This window comes from Equus quagga, chromosome 8 (genome assembly GCF_021613505.1).
Source record: "Equus quagga isolate Etosha38 chromosome 8, UCLA_HA_Equagga_1.0, whole genome shotgun sequence".
NCBI classification, from domain to species: domain Eukaryota; kingdom Metazoa; phylum Chordata; class Mammalia; order Perissodactyla; family Equidae; genus Equus; species Equus quagga.
In genome coordinates, this window is record NC_060274.1 from 126,790,388 (window position 1) to 126,809,815 (window position 19,428).

The 19,428-nt window shown below is 45.6% G+C and overlaps 1 protein-coding gene across 6 annotated transcripts in view; it reads right to left on the minus strand.

Annotated features, from left to right (window-relative positions):
• Positions 1-19,428, minus strand: part of PRKAG2 (protein kinase AMP-activated non-catalytic subunit gamma 2) — a 286,173-nt gene that overhangs the window by 58,565 nt on the left and 208,180 nt on the right. For all 6 annotated transcript variants that reach the window (XM_046669514.1, XM_046669518.1, XM_046669517.1 and 3 more), the window contains one exon: positions 13,141-13,210. In XM_046669514.1, coding sequence (XP_046525470.1) covers positions 13,141-13,210 — 70 coding nt within the window. The remainder of the gene's footprint in view (positions 1-13,140; positions 13,211-19,428) is intronic.

The window sequence follows — 19,428 nt, forward strand, 5'->3', positions numbered from 1 at the left end:
GCGAGCTAGTCTCTCTTCGAGAACAGCGCCTCCCCGCCCCACTTGGGCCTACTGAAATCCTACCTCCTCTTTGGCAGTGGGTTGACTAGTGGCCCCTAAAAGATATGTCTACCTAGAATGTCAGAAGGAGACCTCAGCTGGAACAAGGGTCTTTGCCGACCTAATTAAAGTGAGGATTCTGAGACGAGATCAGCCTGGATTAAGGCGGGCGCTAAATCCAACATCAGTGTCCTTATAAAAGAGAGACGCGGAGAAGACACAGGCACAGACAGAGGCGTGTGAAGACAGAGAGTAGAGTGACGCGGCCACAAGCCAAGGAACACCAAGGACTGCAGACAACACTAGAAGCTACGAGAGAGGGAGGAACAGATTCCCCTCAGAGCCTCCAGAAGGATCAGACCTGCTGACACCCTGATTTCAGACTTCCGGCCCCCAGACTGTGAGAGAATCAAGTCCTGTTGTTCTAAGCCACAGGGGTTGTGGTAATTTGTTACAGCAGCCTCAGGACACTAACACACCTTCCCAGTTCAGTTCAAAGGCCACTTCCTCCTGTAACATCTCCTTAGGACCTTTGAGTCAGAAGTAATTGCTCCAGTTTTGGCATTCCCATTAGGGCTTTGTGAGTAATTCTCTTTCCGAGTCATTGTATGCCTTGCACTAAAGTTATAGGTCTGCCCTTCCTTTAGACTGTGGCTTTCTGAGGCAGTGGACAGGCACCCGATCGGAGGACGAGCTCACGCCCGCTAAACCACAGTCACATAAGACACGTAAGTACAATGCAGAGGACCAAGTACAAATCTGAGATAACTCCCTTCCATTGCTGTCCTCAGAGAGAAGAATGATAACAAAGCACACAAGTTTAAAAGAATACTGGTGAAGCTAGATTTAACAAGCAGTACAGAAACTTTATATACCTTTACAAGCTTGAAGGGCTGGAAAGGGATATTTTTAGTTAGAGAAATAAGTTACCCATGGAAGCACCCCTTGTAGTTTTTTTTCTTAAAAGAGAAACAGCATTGATCTAAACTTTAAAAATATTTCCAAGATATTTTTATATTGAAGCTATTTTCTTTATTGGACAAAAAAATGTAATTGAAATTGGATAAAATTGCAGAAGATCTTAAAATGTTCACATTATTATATAGAGCAAAACAACCTGACAAATTCACACTTCACAGATAATCACTAGTCATAAATTACTTTTTCTAAAACCTATTTACATAGAATTTAACTTAGAAAGAATCTGTAAAAAGTGTGCCAGAATATGGTGTGATTCTCTGGTATTTCTATTTAAATGTATGAACATGAAGAGGACAGCCTGTCACTGATAATTTGCTAGTCTAAGAAAGACTAAAGCAGGGAGACAAACAGAACACACAGCAAGACAGGGTGGCAGGGCAGGTCCTGGCAGGCCGGCTTCGAGGGTCTCACAGGGGCCGAGGGACGCGGCTCACTCACTCACGCGAAGTGAAGGAAGGAGAGGCTGGTTTCAACGACCTTCCCTTCCCGGAGTCTCTAAGAAGGCCGCTACACCGGCAGCACCACACAGAATCCCGCTTGCTCTGGGCCAAACGCCCCAGTGAACCACTCTAACCAGAGACATGTCACATCAGAGAACATAATCAAAGCCTGTGTGTTGAGAGGAGAGTAACTGCTCACTCTGATCACTCCCGTCCGTGTGCTGTCACAACTAAGTCAACTATCGACATCTTCCGTGGCAAACGCAAACCACCAGCTAGTCACCGAGTTTAATCTAACAGAGCTGTGGGGCCCAGGGGGCTTACAGGACTGATGGACTGGGTGCAAGCCTCATAGGGACCAGTGGCTTCTCCTCAGGGGATGGTTTTTCAAGTACTGTCCGGCCACCACTTCCAGGGGATCTGCTGGGCCAAAGCAGGCACCGAGAGCGGAAAGAAACATGCCCGCCACGGAGCCGGACGCCCACCTTTTTTACTGACCAGGACTGAACACAGTATTTTAAGTCATCTCACAGGTCACAGTAATAGCTTCAGACCATGTCTTAAAGAGCTGAGTGCGTAAGCATTAAAGGCGGTTTAAAACAAAATTTATACATTGCCCCAAACTTCACTAAAAAACCCCCCCAAAAACAAAAAAAACCCTGATTCCTTATTCCCAATCCTCACAATTTTAACTTAATATACAGATATTTCGTTGTAATTCCATAAGGAAAAGATTATCAACACGTTATTTTAAAATTTATCTTTTATTATTCTACGTTTTTCATATAGTATCGTTTCTGTTTAGAAAACCATTTAAAACAGCTGAGCAAGAAATAAGCAAAAAAGGGGAACGTGAAGTTATAAGCATAAGGAAAAGATTAAACTCAAGTTTTTCTAAAGTGCTTAGAAACACAAAGTTAACAAAGTCAAAGTTTAAATAATTTTACAAGACTTGTAAGGGAGCAGAATAAATGAAGTGCATTAGAATTTTCTCCTTTCCAAGCTTTTTGCATTCTGTTTCATGTGTGCTGGGGGCGAAAGTCTCCGCTGAAGAGGAAACGGCACATGCTCTGCTAAGGGGGGAGGCAGGCAAAGAGTTATTAGTAAAGAAGGAAAAGTGTGCATAAGGAAAGGCACATAGTTTCCCCAAGTAGACAGTTCAAAATTAGTTGCAATAACCCCCTAAGGAATGTCACAGAGCAGTGACCTTGAAATTATATGTGATTCCCACCAGAGTTTTCAAATGGCTGCAGGTTTAATTCCAGGAACCACACGACTGAAGCATCTACCACAGCCAATCTGTTTTTCAGGAAACAGAACCCAATAACTAAGCTGAAGCAACAGCGAGGACCAGGGTCAGCTGACAGGGACCAGGGCCCAAGCACCAGAGAGGTCAGCAGAGCAAGAACCACCTTGATGATGAGAATGCCAGGAACCACACGGCTGCCGCCCCAGCCAGCTTATGTCAGATAGGCTGTCAGCAACTTCAAGAAATTTCCTTCTTCCTCTAGTTTATCAGGGATTTTGTTAAAGGAGCATATTTTGAATTCTACAAATTGCTATTTCAATATCTCTTGTGACTGGAGGTTTTTCTCCTTTGCTCTGCTGACACTATTTCCTTAGCGGACTTCTTAATCAACTGCAGTCTTCTTGCATTTCTAGGACAAAGCCTTGCTGGGTCACAACAGCGCATGGATCACTTTGCTGATGTTTATGTAGGAGTTCTGCCCATGTTTGAAACGCCAGGTGAACCATTTGTTTTCTTCTTTGTGTGCGATCCTCTGGCTTTGATGTCAGGACCAAGCTAGCTTCACAGAATGAGCTGGAAAGCTGCCATCCTTTCTGTGCCCTAAAATAATTCAAAGAACCCAGGCATTACTGTTCCTTGAAGGTTTTACAGGATTCACCCATCAACAGGCCTCTTCTGCAGGAACAGAGGAAGGGTGAACTTTTAACTACTTTTTTAAAAAAACAGCTTTTTTGAGACATAATTCACATCCGTATAGTTCATCCATTTAAAGTGTACAATTCAATTAACTACTTTTTAATTTCTTTTATGGTGATTGATGAAAGGGATAATTAACCAGGGAAATACAAATTGATAAAATTTATCCAAAAGTGATTGAAAAGATTTTTAAATTTATCAATACAGTTTTATATATTCAGGTTTCCTGTAATGTTATTTTCTAAATCTCTGCACTTATAATTAAGAAGCCCTGGGTCCGGCCCCATGGCTGAGTGGTTACTTCCGTGGCCCAGGGTTTCACCAGTTCGGATCCTGGGTGCAGACATGGCACCGCTCGTCAGGCCATGTTGAGGCGGCGTTCCACATGCCACAACTAGAAGGACCCACAACTTGAATATACAACTATGTACTTGGGGGATTTCAGGAGAAAAAGAAAATAAAAATAAAAAGATTGGCAATAATTGTTAGCGCAGGTGCTAATCTTAAAAAAAAAAGAAACCCTTCCTATTTCTAATGTTTTGTATTTTCACTAATTTTTTTCTTGAACAGACTTGACAAAAGTTTATCCACTTTATTGGTCTTTTCCAAGAAGTACGCTTTTCTTTCAATTGAACAAGACTACTTTTTGTATTTGGTTTCAATGAGTGCCGTCATTTCAGTAGGGTTTTAAGAGGGAAGAGAGAGAAATGAATATATACAGCAAACCATCTTGAATCCCAAGTGGGGCAGCCTAGTTCCATCAGTTCACTCAGGTGAATTGAGACCGCGCCTCCCCAGGTCCCCATAAGCGCACTGCAGTTCGAGACCTGCACGGAATGCTGTTCTGGCTCATACTGACACGTGATGGTCTGCCAGAGCTTAAATGTATGTCCGCAAATACGAGGACACCTTTGGGGTTTAGCAATACAACGGATCCCCCTGCTGCGGGCCCTCTGGCTATCTCTAACACGACACATCGTTGTTCTTCCAATATGTGTACGCACTGTCAGGCATGCCAATTCCAAATCAAAATATGAGACAATGATTTACAGAGTGAAGCACTAACAACAGAAGATGTCTCCATAAGCTCACGGGCCTCATTCCTCCCTCGGCTCTGTCCGGCAGCACCCCAGGCTTCTCGAGCGGGCACTCCAGGTGCTCCGAGCTCACACGGAGCAAGCGCAGAAGAAAGAACAGGGCTGATCTGGACCAAACCTAGATCAGGACTGCCATCACCTTCTGGGTGACCTCGACCAAATCACTTAATCTCCGCAGCCGGAATTTCTTCATTTATAAAATGGAGACAATCTAATCTCCCCTGCAGGGTGATTCTGAGGAATGGGGATAAATCAACTCAAATAGCCAATCGCAAATGCTGCCACCTGGGTAGTACAGACAATACACACACGGGGAAAGTCTGACCGCACAGGCACTGAAGCCATCGCCAGATAACAGTGGCTGCTGGGTGACGTGCTCACGGCGACCCCGATTGTTAAATTTCGCTCGGTGCCTTTTCTGTCCTTTCTAGGGTCACCATCACAGTTCTGTTTATGGAGCCTGCACTACACAGCAGACTCTGAAGTCAACGCCGTGCCCATGTTGTCTAATCCACACAGAATCCTATTAGCTAGGTACTATTATTATTTCCTAGTTACACATGAACAAACTGAAGCTTGAAATAACTTGTTTAAGGTCTCACAGACATTAAGGAGAAGAAACGGGACTCCAATCTGGGTCTGACTCATGCTCTTAACTACTAGGACACTAATTACACATGCACTTAAAGGGGGGCCCACATATATAAATGCTTCAAAGCTAGAGAAATCAATGCAAAAAGGGAGCGCCTGACAAGGGCATAAATAAACATGAGAATGTGGATGTGTGCACTCTTGAGATCTTCATGGAACAATTAAACATTCATTTCAAAGAAAATGCCGTACATGATCTATAAAATAATTTATTGTTAGCAACTTAGTGCTAGTCACCAATGACCAAAGTACAACTGAAGACAAAATGAATCGGGTAACGACCAGAAACCTCGGGGACGTTACATAAACTCTGACACACAGGAAACAGCTCAAAGTGGGACAGGAGCAGCAAACGAAACATTAAAAAGTGACTAAAATTTAACCAAAAGGTTCCCAAATTAATTTCCTCCCCCAAAATGACTCTCCCCTTGTATTATCAGACACAAGCTAGGCTTCTCGTCCCCTAACATCAGCACAAATGCAATCAGAGTCACAAAAGAAAGACGTAAGACTTCTCCGATACCAGATTATGCCAGCGAGCCGTCACATTTCTGACCACCGTTACCGCCTTCGAGCTGGTCAACTACTAGATGTACCACATTCGGACTTCCTATTTAGGTGGACAGGCCCTTGTACCTCTGGGGGCCACAGTCGAGTCGTCTTCCTTCCGCCCATTCCTCTAGCTTGTCATCGCGCGTGGATCAGTACACGTTAAATTGGCAAATGGATTTCCTCTCATCGCCTTAAACGGAAATGCCTTATTGCTTCACAAGAAATAACATCAACCACTGAAAGTACACTAAGTCTGTGTGCCAAAGTTAAAGCTCCAAAAAAAGAGCTCATTTATGTAAGAAATGTTTACTGAAAACTAAGTCTCATTCACATAATATCTCTGAGACCTGGTAAATATTAAGTTTTCAGTCCCTATCCTCAGAGAGCTTACAGTTCAATGGCAGAGAAACATGAGTAAACGCATTTCTCCCCACCAGCCCCTATCAACTGCGAGGGACCGTGAGATAACATGTGGAGGCCTGTCTGAGGCTTCCAGAAAGGCTTCCCCGAGGGAGTGACATTTAGGCTGAGATCTTAAGAAAACCGGCAGGTGGTCATGAGGAGAGGGAAGAACACTCCGGGGAGAGGGAACAGCCGGTGTGAAGGCTAGAAGGCGCAGAGGAACAAGGGGCAGTTCGAGGAACTTAAAGGAGGCCAGTACAGCTGGAGGGAAACGCAAGATGAGGCAGGCGGAGGGAAGAGCAGGTAGGGCACATCAGACAACAGGTTGAGGTATTTGGACTCCAGCCTAAAGGCACAGGAAAATCATGGGAGGCTTTTAAGCATGTTAGTGACATGATTAGAGAGATGTTTTTATAAAATGTCCGTAATTACAGCGCGGACAGTTGACTGGAGGGGGCCGGAGCAGATGCTGGGAGACATCCGGCTACTTGAAAAGTTCAATAGAAAGATGACGATGGCCTCGCCTGATGGCACAGGTGACAAATAGAGGTAATATGCAGGAAGTGAAATCGAGAGGATTTGATTACTCGGACACGGCAGAGAGAGCTACAGCTAAACATTATTCTTGTCAAAAAAAGAAAAAAAAGTAGGTGAACGTGGTGTCACTTACTGAATGAGGCTGGCTAAAAAAAAGGGGGGAGGGTGGCAGGAGACTTGAACAGAGTGACCGTGAAATGAATCAGCAGAGACACAGAGCAGGCAACAAAATACTTCAGGAGAGATCCGGCTGGAGGCATCCGTTTGGGCCTCAGCAGTTCTTAAAGCATCCTGGTAATTGGATACACAGGATTGAAACACCGGGCAACTGGTATCGCGGTAAGGAAAGCCATGGAAGGGAGCAAGACTGCTGAGGATGAGAACAGAGAACAAGAAGAGAAGTGGGCCTGGGACAGAGCCAGGAGGCAGTCCACCAGCTAACGTGCAAGAAGGAAGAGGCAGCGTAGTATGTGAATGAGATGTCACGCAACCTGCTACTAAAAAAAAAAAAAGGAAAAGGAAAGAGAAAGAACCATCAAGGAAACGCACAGCAGGAGTGGTGCGAGAGGAATGCAGGAGTGGTGTGCAGCAGAGGGATCAGAGGTCATCTCTGTTCACTGCTACCAAGGGTTCAAAGCAGAAGAGGGCTGCTGAGGGTCCCCCGGGGTCTGCAAAATGGCGCCACTGGGCCCCCCTGAGGAGCCGGGGGTAGCGGTGGAGGCAGGCGGAAGGATGAAGATGAGGTGAGAAACGCCGAGGGCTCCGAATAAAGGATGATGGCACACTGCTCAGAGCGGGCTCTGAGCGCCCAGGGACTGTCCACACCCCGGTTCCCTCGCCTTCCCAGACACGTCCCCCGAGCTAAGTTGCTTAGCCTCTTACTCTCTTGACTTCCTCCTCTGTAAAAGAGGGATGATACCAATATCTACCTCTTCAGGTTGTTTTGAGGATTAGATGAGATAAATGTAAAAGGACTTAGAACAGCACCTTAACAGACTTGATATGCCAGTGACTATAATCGAGGAAAAGGGATATAAACACTCTTCCATCTTTTTCAAGTAAACTCCAAATGCTTTGTAGTATCCACAGCTTTCCTACTTTAAAGTTCACAGGTATTCTGGTATAGCAACCTGTCAGGGGTTGTTCCCACCCCAGGCAGAGCTGCAGGAGGGAACCACTCCGGCCACTGCATGGTCATCTCAAGCACCAGTCTGGACTCCGGTCAGTCGACTGGTGCACTCAGAGCTGAGTGCCCACCAAGAGGCAGACAAAGCTGGTCCTGAGGGAGAAGGTCCCGGAGATCCCCCCATGGCGGAGATGGCCAGGGGGCAGCCTTGGCTCCTGATGACCTTCTAGTGACTTGCGAAGCCTGAGGACAAGCCCCACGTTTGGACGTCCCCGAGTTCTCTTCTGCACTCTCTTCTTGGTTGAAAGTAGTCAGGATCTTTCCACTGCAGCTAACAAACCTCCTCAGTCTCTAAGACCACTGCTCTACTCACCAAATCTAAGACACCGTAAAATGGGAAGCTACAGGCTGACTTCAGAGACATTAAAACGTGTACCTAAAATCTATTAAATATGGCAAGCTTTTAAACATGAGGCCATGTAGAAAAGAAAAATTTTAATTGTAAGTATTTTATAAAATTATGACCAGTTTTATAATCAAGAAACAATAAATCTCCTGCCTAAGAGGAGTATGCCAACCCAGCAGAGAGGGCGGAGTCCAGTCTGGACGACAGGTGCTCCGAGCCTGCCAATACCACAAGACCCGAAGATGGGCAACCGGGCTGTGAGCACCAATCTGTCACCACCAGGGGTCAGTACCCCTCACATTACTGTCAATAAACGTCAATAAAAGTGGACTCAGCTGAGCCGCACTGAGAAGCTGCTCTAAAAGCTGAGTAAGGAGGGAACACTTTACTAGGTTACCACAGATACACACAAGGACCATTCTCCCTTAAGGAAATCAGAGCAGTTTCTCTTCTTCATTACCCAACCCCCTCCGAGCCTTTTCATACATTCTCCGCCCAAACGTCCTACCCCGGTGAAACCGGAATGCCGCAGACATACGGTGTCCATCCCGTGCTCCGGCCCTCTGGAGAGCCACAGACCGCTACCTACGATTTTTGCACCCCTGACAAGAACCAATCTTTGCTCACTTCAGGGCAATATCCCCCAGCTGAGAATGAATGGAGTTGGAGTAAACACAAATTTTTGGATTTTTTTGTTGGTTTTTACAGAGTGGTTGCTGGTTGCTTTAGATCTTATTTTTGAGCTAGAAGGAAAAGTACAAGTTAACCACGTGCTGGCCTTATTTTACAGAGAAAACCCACAATCACAACAACAACAAGACAGGCAAGTGAAGGCCCAAGAGACTACGGATTATCCAAGCATACAGCTACTTCGTTACAGAGCGGGGCCTAAAGTTTGGAGATTCTCGACTGACAAATAATGCTTTCCCTCCTACAAAAAGTGGCCCCTATTTCTTATGTATTTTTGATCAGTGTGGACTAGGCTGACCAGTCTTTCTATAAAAATAAGTCTGGAGTTGAGTTCTGAAAAGATTATACTTTGGAGAAAGCCTTGCAGGGGAAGAGGAAGAGCCAGGACAGAAAAGCTGGCCTGGGAAAAAGGAGGCAGATGGCGAGGGAAGAGAGCGGAGAAGCCGACTTGACAGGCCCCTAAGAAGTGGGATGAACCAACCACAGGAGGTCACTGAAAACCTGAAATACCTGAAGAGCCCAGCCAGCTTCAAAGACAGGAGGGAAGCTAGGAGATAACACGGAGTGTCAGGGGCTGCAGAACCCTGGAATTAGCGCCAGAATTATAGATATTAATCACGACTAAATCGCTGAATAGTTATCTACTTCAAAAAGCAGTCACAGGTTGTGTTTAGGTGCTTACAAAGTACTTGTGCTTGGTCATGCCATTAAATCAGTTCAAGACAGTTAATCCTGATTGAAAACAAACATAGCCATGACTGATATAATAAGAAATCTGAAAAGCAAACACATCAAGTGATTGCTCTGGGCTAGACACTGCTCTCACCGCTTTGCATATCCTGACTCCTTTCCTCCTCCCAACGTTCCCACAGAGTAACTTCAACAGTCAGCGTGCCCACTGAGACACCGAATCACTGCCCAGCACCTACGAGGTGCCAGCCACCCCGGGCACTGGGAAGAGAACTATGAACTGTGGGAGAAGCACAGAAGGGGATTTAGGCGACAACCTCAAAGACAGGGTGAGAGGTGGGTTGAGCTGTGAAATATCAGCAAGATTGGTAGGGTGGAGAAAGGGAGCAAGACGTCTTACCATCAAAACGCCTCATACCCTAAGGCCCAGAGACTGGGAGGGACCACGAGGGACACACCAGCAGGGGTCTGGCAACTATGCCGGTGGGCCAAATTCGACCTGTTTAAATCACCTTGTACTGGAACACAGCCTTGCCTGTCGATTTGGTCTCAGCTGCTTTCTGGCCCTGCTGTGGCGCCGGCAAGGTGAGCAGTCCCGACAGACACCGAGACCTCGACCCTCTGGCCCTTTACAGAAAAGTGTGCCGACAGCTGTTCCGGAGCCTTGTTATTCAGAGGGGGCTGTGAAGCTGCAGCAGCACCTGGGAGCCCGGCAGAAATGCAGGCCCTCAGGTCTCATCCCAGCTCCAGAGAACGAGAATCTGCCTTTTAAAGAGCTCTCTGGCGATTCTCATGCACAGAGAGCCCTCCAATCACTAGCGCGCATGGCGGGAGGAGGCGGTGGGGCTGCAGATGAAGAGAAACCTGCACTTAATCCTATATATAGACAGGACAGTGGGGAAGATCTGCCCGTAACGGAGCATGCCGTCACTCCACGCTCTAGAAAGGTCTCTCTGTCTGAGTGTGACGGTAAGAAGAGCCGATGGCAGAAAGCGGGTGGGCAGCGGGTGTCAGAACCCAGGCAAAAGAGGACCTGAACCATGCAGGGCAGATGGTGGTACAGCATTTCCTTTCTCCCCAGAAGCAAACGACATTTTAAGAGATTACTCCAACTTCACCAGTGCCTCCAAATTTTTCTAAGAAATACAGTATCAGTTATTACTAGGAAAAAGAAAACACTTGATAACAAAAATATTAGTAATCATGTGTTTCCCTGTGTTCCCAAAGCATCTGCTTCTAGGTGATGCCTCCAGACCGCAATGCATACATTAGGACGTCAACTGGGTGAGAAGCAAGTTCAAAGATTAAACGAGAATCTATGCAGCAGCTAGCTAGCTATTATGCGGGCTGCGGACGCATCAGTTCACAGGATATTTAAAGGTGCAATGTCTCACTGCCAGGACTTTTTTTTTCTCCCCAGATAAATGAAAGATTCTGCTTGATATTCAGCTTTTCTGCATTTTGGATGAATAAGCAATCTAAAGTTCAAAAGAAACAAAAGCAGCATTTTAGACAACCACGTCAACACTATTCCTTCTTCCAGCTCGGCTAGCAGCTTCCAAGCAATTGCTTAGCACTCTGCCTCCTTAAAATTCTAGAAAAGTTTGACAGGGTTATTTGCGGGATTCAGTGCACTTTACAGGAATGACAGCGACACAGATAAAAATAGATGGGTGACAATGGGAAATTCCCTTTCTTAGAGGCTTAGCTTTAATACTTCACATTCATTCGATTGGCAGAAACAATGCAAAAGAAATAAGGCCTGTATATTTGCTTTGAGAAATGCAGCATAACTAAATTAATAAATCTCAAGTAAGAAAAAAACCCACCAAATTTATGTTGAGAATAATCTCTATGTTAAAATTCATTAATAAAAGCCTTAAAAAGTGCATGAATTCAGTACAACGTTAATGGCACTTAAAAAATATTACCTATCATTTACAGAGTACTTTCTACCGCTTTACACTGTACTAAATACCATACACGGAATATCTCATTTAATGCTCAAAACACCCATATTAGCTCCATTTTACAAATGGGGAAACTAAGGCACAGAGAGGTTAAATAACTTGTCCAAGATCACACAGCTAATTAAGAAGTGAAGCTAAGATTTGAAACTGGGTCTATGCTCTTAACCATAAGGTACCTCTCTAACAGCATCTGCTCTATACTTTCCTCTTGCCCCCACGTGAATCTGAAAAAAGTTTAAATGCAATAGACTCTCATTGTTACTAATGTCAGGGACAAAGAAAAACCCTATGATTTAGACATTCAAAGTCTTAATGGAAAGGGGGGGCACACCACATTGCCCTGTGGACAGTGGCCAAAATTTGACCTGTAAGATAATTAAACCGAGGAATAATAAGGTGGATTCAATTTAAGATACTGGATTATTTTTCAGTAGGATAAAATTCAAATTAAGCCCCAGTAAAATTCTGAAATTTATCATGTAACTGCTTGTTAATAATAAATATGGATGCAGACTTTTAATAATTACTATGAAGGCATTATCTTCTAGCTAACATGTTTGTAAAATAAACATAGGCACTGGCCTGACACCATCGGGTTAACGTTCTCACACTGGCTGTGCATGCTTATTTAAGCAACTGCCTGACTGTAAACGAACAGAAGTATTACAGGAAAGTTGGCACAAGGCACAGCATCCACATGGCACATTCTTTGTCCCAGGAGCTTTATTCTATCAACACTCTTGGAAAAAAGAGAATCACTAAATAAATAATGGAAGTACGTAAGATAGTGTGGAGGTCTTTTAAATTCCTCAAATTGTCAAGTATCTTAAATACAGTTCATTTTCGACTCTGAGCTCACCATATTCCATTTAAAACACAAATTTTGTCAAAGAACAAGCTCATCTCCTTCAAATTTTAATAGTTTCAAAATAAGATCCAGGTAAAAGCTCACTGTATTCCACCTTAAACATTAATTTAGCCAAAGAACAAACTCATCCCCTTCACATTTTAACATCTTCCAAATAAGATCCAGGTAAGTAAGAAGAAAGCAGGGCAGGAGAAAGGAAAACCGAGTGGGAGAAGAGGCGTAGAAATGATGGAGTGACAGGGTCACCTGAACTCAGAACCAATCCACCAAGCCACTTCTGGTTCTCCTCTTTAACTTTCCCTATTAAAACAAGGAGACACACCCTGCCGGTCGTATTTTCACAAATACTGGTAAGGGAACCGGCTTGTGTTATCTAAAAGTATGGACTGTGAACACAATTTGGGGGTTACCTCTACGCGGGTGGTGGGATCACAATCACCACTGCATGACACCTTGCTGTCATTCGAGTTCGGCTAGTAAGGACAAAAGGGCCGACCATCCGTGCCGACGGCCGGGTTGCGGGGCTCCCCTCTGAACCCGGCTAGATCTCACCCTCCGGAAGGCACCGGCGGGCCCCTGCAGACATGCCCCGCCGGCTCGGCGTCTCCATCCCCGGCCCCGGCCGGGCGCGCTGCCCGAAGCCGGGCGGCGGGGTCCCGCGGCCTCCGGGGCGTGGAACCCGGCTGTCCCCGCGCCCCGGCCCCTCGGCGCAGCGACGAAGGCGCGTTCCGGCGGGGGGCACTCACCTTCTTCCTCCAACTCGAATTTCTCCAGCATGCCGGCTTCCGCAGGTCCCGGGGCCGCCACCAGCGCCGCCTGAGGAGGAGGAGGACAGGGATCAGCATGCGCTCGGCGGCGCAGCCGGCCGGGGCGGGGCGGGGCGGGGTGCGGGGTGCGGGCGCGCGGGGGCGGGGGCGGCCGGGAGGGGACTGGGAGCGCGGGCGGGTGTGGGGGCGGGCCTGCCGCCCGGCCAGCGCCCCGGCCTCGCTCGGCGCCCGGCCGCCGGGAGGAGGGGCCTCGCGGGACTGCGGAGGGCGGGGCGGGGGCGGCGCGGCCCAGCCCGCGGGCACGGAACAGCCCGGGCGGCGCGACCCGGCCCACCGCCGTCCTGGGCCGCAGGTGGTGCGGGCGGCGGTCCGGGCCCTCCGCCCCCCCCCGAGTGGACCGGGCCCCCCCCCCCCCCCCCGCCGTGGGCGGCTTGGTATGGACCGGCGAGGAGGAAGCGTGGGAAGAGGCCCCCGAGGAACCAGGGGCTGGCTCGCGAGAGGGCGGCTGGGGCGCCCCCCTCTGGCTACAGCCCTCCTTCCCGCCAGGGCCGCCGAGCGGCCATTAGTGGAGGCCCGTTTTCTCATCCTCGACTCGTCCTCCGCCCCCACCGCACACATCCACTCACCTTCCCCGCCAGCCCCGGCCAGCGCGTCCCTGCAGGTCTAACCTGCGCAGGTGTGGTCTGGGGCCAGCCCAGGGTGGGGCCCAAGGGGGGCGCCGCGGGGTGGGGGCAGGGCGCCAGGGAGAGGGGCTGGGGGCTGCCGGACCCCAGAGGGAGATGGCCCCGCAGACCACCGGGGTGATTGCTGGCTCTTCTTTTTTATATTTCAGATTAAACTGCTCATCCCCTTCCCCTGTTAAAAATAAATTGTTCCGTGGGTTACACGTATTGTAGATGTTGCTATCAGTGTTACCCAGCCCCGGATTTCTTAATTTGCTTCCTCTCTTCGCAGCCCGTTCTCTTCTTTGGGTGAGCCGCTGCCAAAAGCTCACATAAATCTAAATCTGGCCCTGGCCACTCTTGACACTCTGGATCTGGGTATCTGAGACTCTCCTGTCGCCAACCCAGGTTGGCAGGCTGCGAGGCTGGCGGCCGAGGGCTGCCTGAAAGAGCAGGGCAGCCGGAGAGGGGACGGGCACCCCATTCGGTGAGGCGCTCCTGTGTGACAACCAATTTCTGCCCCACCTACAGGGGTCTTTGGCTCACTGCAGAACGCACACACCCTGATAACGAGATTAGCTTTCTAGCGCTGATCAGGGCTATAAAGGGACCCCAACCTCTTGAAAGGAACTTGGTTCCATCACTCTTGCAAGCCTAGCCTGGAAGAACAAGTGCTGAAATCTCTTTTGAGCTTTCTATTTGCTCTGGCATCTCAGGTGGGCCAATCCTAAATCTTAAACTTTTCCTTAAAGGGGGCGGGAGCAGGGGGAAAGAAGAATAAACTAATTTTGTAAGATGTTTCATGGTAAAAACCTATAGCTATGTCATGCTTAACAGCAAAAGACTGAATGCTTTCCCTCTAAATCCAGGAACAAAGCAAGAATGTCTGCTTCCACTCCATTTTTATTCAACATAGTCCTGGAAATTCCAACCATGCAATAAGGCAAGAAAAAGAAATAAAAGGCATGCACATTGCAAAGGAAGAAATAAAACTATCCCTATTTGCAGATGACATGGTTGTCTGCATAGAAAGTCCCAAGGAATCTACCAAAAAGAACCCCCCAAACAAAACAAAAACCCTAAAACTAGAACTAGTGAGTTCAGGAAGGTCATAGGATACAAGATCAACACACAAAAATCAATCACATTTCTATATACTGACAATGAACATGTGGAAACTGGTATTAAAAACAATACTATTTGCAATCACTGCAAAGAAAATTAAATAATTAGGTATACACTTAGAAAACATGTACAAGATCTGTATGCTGAAAATTACAAAATGTGAATGAAATGAAAGAAGACCTAAATAAATGGAGAGGCATCCCATGTTCATGGATTGGAAGAGCCAACACAGTAAAGATGTCAGTTCTCCCTCAAATTGATGTCTAGGTTTAATGCAATTCCCATAAAGATCCTGATAAGGTTTTTTGTAGACAAGATAAGCTTATTCTAAAATTTATATGGAAAGGCACAAGCTCTAGAAGAGCTAAAACAGTCTTGAAAAAGAAGAATGAAGTGTGAGGGATCACCCTACTCCACATTAAATCTCACTGTAGAGCTACAGTAATCAAGACTGGTATTGGCAGAGGAATAGACACAATGTTCAACAGAAACAGAGAATCTAGAAATAGACCCACACAAATGTGTCAAATCAGTGTTTGATAAAGGTGCAAAAGCAACGGTGCTATAGCAATTGGACATCGAAATGAAAAAAATAAACCTCAACCTTAGCCTCACACCTTATACAAAAATGAGCTTACACTGAATCATGGACTTAAAAATAAAATGTAAAACTAAGAAACTTCTAGAAAAAATAGGAGAAAATCTTCAGGACCTATTCCTAGGCAAAGAGCATCAAAAGCATGATCCATAAAAGAAAAAATTAACAAATTGGACCTCATTAAAATTAAAAGCACTTGCTCTGTGACAGACCTTGTTAAAAGGATGACAAGACAAACTACAGAGTGGGAGAAAATACTCGCAAACCACACAGCCAACAAATGACTAGTATCTGGACTACATCTGAACTCTCAAAAATCCACAGTAGAAAAAGAAAACAATCCAGTTAGAACGTGGGCAAAAGACATGAAGAGACAGTGCACTGAAAAAGATATACAGAATGCAAACAAGGACGTGAAAAGACATTCAGCATTATTAGTCATTAAAGAAATGCAAATTAAAACCACAATAAGCTATTATTACATACCTATTAAAATGGCCAAAATAAAAATAGTGACGACACCAAATGCTGGGGAGGATGCAGAGAAACAGTATCACTTCTGCATTGCTGTGGGGATGCAAAGTCCTTACACCACTCTGGAAAACAATTTGGCAGTTTCTTAGGAAACTAAACATGCAACTGCCACATAACACATCAATTGCACTCTTGGGCATTTCTCCCAGGGAAACGAAAACTTATGTTTACACAAAAACCTGTCTATGAACGTTCATAGCAGCTTCCTTTGCAATAGCCCAAACTGGAAATAGCAGATGTCATTCAACAGGTGAAAGGTTAAACAAACTATGTTACATCTATACCATGGAATACTACTCAGCAATAAAAAGAGATGAACTGTTAAAATATATAACCACTTACATGAATGTGCAGGGAATTATGCTGAGTGAAAAAAGCCAATCTCAAAAGCTTACATACTGTATGATTCTATTTACATAACATTTTTGAAATGACAGAATTAGAGAAATGGAGAACAGATTCGTGGATGCCAGGGGTGGGGGTGGGGGAACAGAGGTACCTGTGGCTATAAAAGGGCAACATAAGGAATCCTTGTGGTGATGGAAATGTTCTGTATCTTGGCTGTGTCAATGTTAATATCCTGCTTTTGTGATGTCACTCTATATTTTTCCCCCATGAGTCAAGTCAAGCTGATTTAATTTTGTGGAGGAAATGACAATTTGGGTTAAATAAAAAAAAAATTTTATTGAGATATAAGTCACATACCATAAAATATGATTTTCAGTATATTTACAAAGTTGTGCAACCATCTGTGTTTACAACATTTTCATCATCCCAAAGAGAAACCTTGTACTTGTTAGCAGTCACTGCCTATTACTCCCTTAATCCTCACTTCTAGCCCGAGGCAACCACTAATCTACTTTCTGTCACCATAGATCTGCCTATTCTGGACATTTCATATAAATGGAATCATATAATATGTGGTCTTTTGTCTTTGGCTTCTTTCACTCAGCATAATGTTTTCAAGGTTCATCCATGTAACATGTATCAGCACTTCATTTCTTTTCATTGCTGACTAATATTCCATTGTACGGATACACCACATTTTGTATTTCTATTCATCAGTTAATGGATAGTTAGATGGTTTCCACCTTTTGGCTACTGTGAATATTGCTGCTATAAACATTCATGTACAAGTGTTTGTGTGGACATATTTTTTCATTTCTCTTGGGTATAGACCCAGGAATGGAATTTCTGAGTCATATGGTAACTCTATATTTAACATTTTGAGAAAATGCGAAACTGTTTACCACAGTGGCTGCACCTTTTCACCAGCACCACATGAGGATCCCAATTTCTCCTGTACTATAGTTTGCAAGATGTTACCACGGGGGAAACTAGATAAACGGCATGCAGGATCTCTCTGTATTATCTCTTTTACAACTGTATGTGAATCTACAATGATCTTGAAATGAAAAGTTTAATTTTAAAAAAAGTATGGTGGTACATAGTGGAAGTGTCAATCATCCTAATTTTTGAAAAGTCTACACTTTATTGCAGTAATTTTCGCATAATTTTAAGAAGAAATCTCTAATGGATGTTTACTAGGATCACTGTCAATTTCACCTGTAATGTTTTTTTGGGAGGCAAAAATGAGCAGCAAGTGGGAGTATGTATTTCTGGAGGCTGTGAACTCTGCAAAAGTAGTCCTCAGACTAAAAAGTCCTGTACCCACTACTGTAGAAGTTGGCAGAGAAAATAGAAATGGAAGCAAACTAATGTGAGTCTCTTAGGTTTTACTTCCCTTGATAAAGGGTGTGCTGGAGTAGATGAAAATAGAAATGTTTCTATATAATATGAGAGTGAGGCTGAATTTATTCCATAGGTTGTTTTCACTTAGTGAGACATCTCGTTTTCTTTCTTAGAAAGGAGCACAGTCACAGGACACTAGAAAAAGGTGGATGAAATTGTTCTCTGTCACACCCTAGGCTGATTTCAGGAATTTGAAGGCCTGCAAAGCTTTTTAGGCATGCACATAAATGTTGACAGGGTCAGATGAGTGATGGATTAGTTATTAGAAATAACTTAAAGTTGGTGGTTGTTGGTTGCCCTTTGATGGTGATGTTTTCTTAAAGTCTCAACAGACTTCTATGCCAGACTTAATTTTAGCTATTTCAGGCGGGCGGGGAAGCCCGGAGAAGAGGGGAGCAGGGGGAAGGGCTCGGGCAATGCTCTTTGTGCACAGAGAAGGGCTTGCATTTATGATGCTAGCTCATCCCTCTGGAGGACAAAACTGACAAAGCACGATAGAAAGGCACTGGGTTGTCCTCGCTGGGCCTCATGCAGATCCACAATAGCTCTACCTGTCTACCGTCGGCTTCTGCAGCCACTCTGGGCTACTGGGCTTCAATGGGGCGGGAGGGAGCGGAAAGCTCTGAGTTGAACTTTATTGAGAGACTGCCTGAAAAATATGGAGCCGTTACAAGTGTGACTTTTTTGGTTGGTGAAAAATGCTAAATTATTAAGGTTTGTCTTACATAATTACGCCCAGGTGCAGCAAAATACAGGATTTTGAATGTAATTTGAATTCCCTATCAGAAGGGAAAACTTAAGACTGAAAACTTAATCAGAAAACAACTGCCAAAAAAACTCTCCTTTATGCACTGAGGTCGGATATGAGTTCACTTTGCTTTTTTTTTGGTAATCTTAAATAGCTACTGCAAGAAATAAATCAACCTTAAATACTGGATAAGTAGCTCCTGAATAATTTAGCATATTGAAACCCAAAGCTTTGATGTTTCTCCCTGCTGTCTTCTCTGAGCTCTGGCTCTGCTCTGCAAAGGCCTCTGTGCGGAAGAAGAGGCAGGATGGGGACCTCCCACCCGTGCCAGGGCCGGGACAGGAGCTGCGGGCACCGTCTCCTTCTTTCTCTGCACTCTCTAATCAGCCTTCACCCTACCCCTGTGCTGACTTCCAAGCCTCATCGCAAGCTCATGGCTCTCCTAAGCTCCAGACCGCCTCCTGCTCATCCCTATTTGAATTTTCTACAGACAATTCAAACTCATCCACCTAGAGCAGTGCCTGAGTCCTCTGGCTTTGTCTTAGTGTCCTTTGAGGCGGCCTCACTTGTCTCCATCTCTGCTACAACTCCTTAGTCAGGCTGCCCCATCTCACGCTTGGTTGTTGGACCCGCTCCAGTTCCTCCTGTTGTGCCCTTTTCTAGTCCATTCTCTACCCTGGAGCCAGAGTGACCTTTTAAAAACACAGACTTGTTCTTGTTACTCCCCGTTTAGAACCGTTCGGTGACTCTTGGGAAGCTTTAGGAATGTCGTGCAGACTCCTCAGCGCACAGCAGGTGCTTGATCATCTTACTGCTTCACCCTCGCTTGCCAGTTCCCTCTGCGTCCC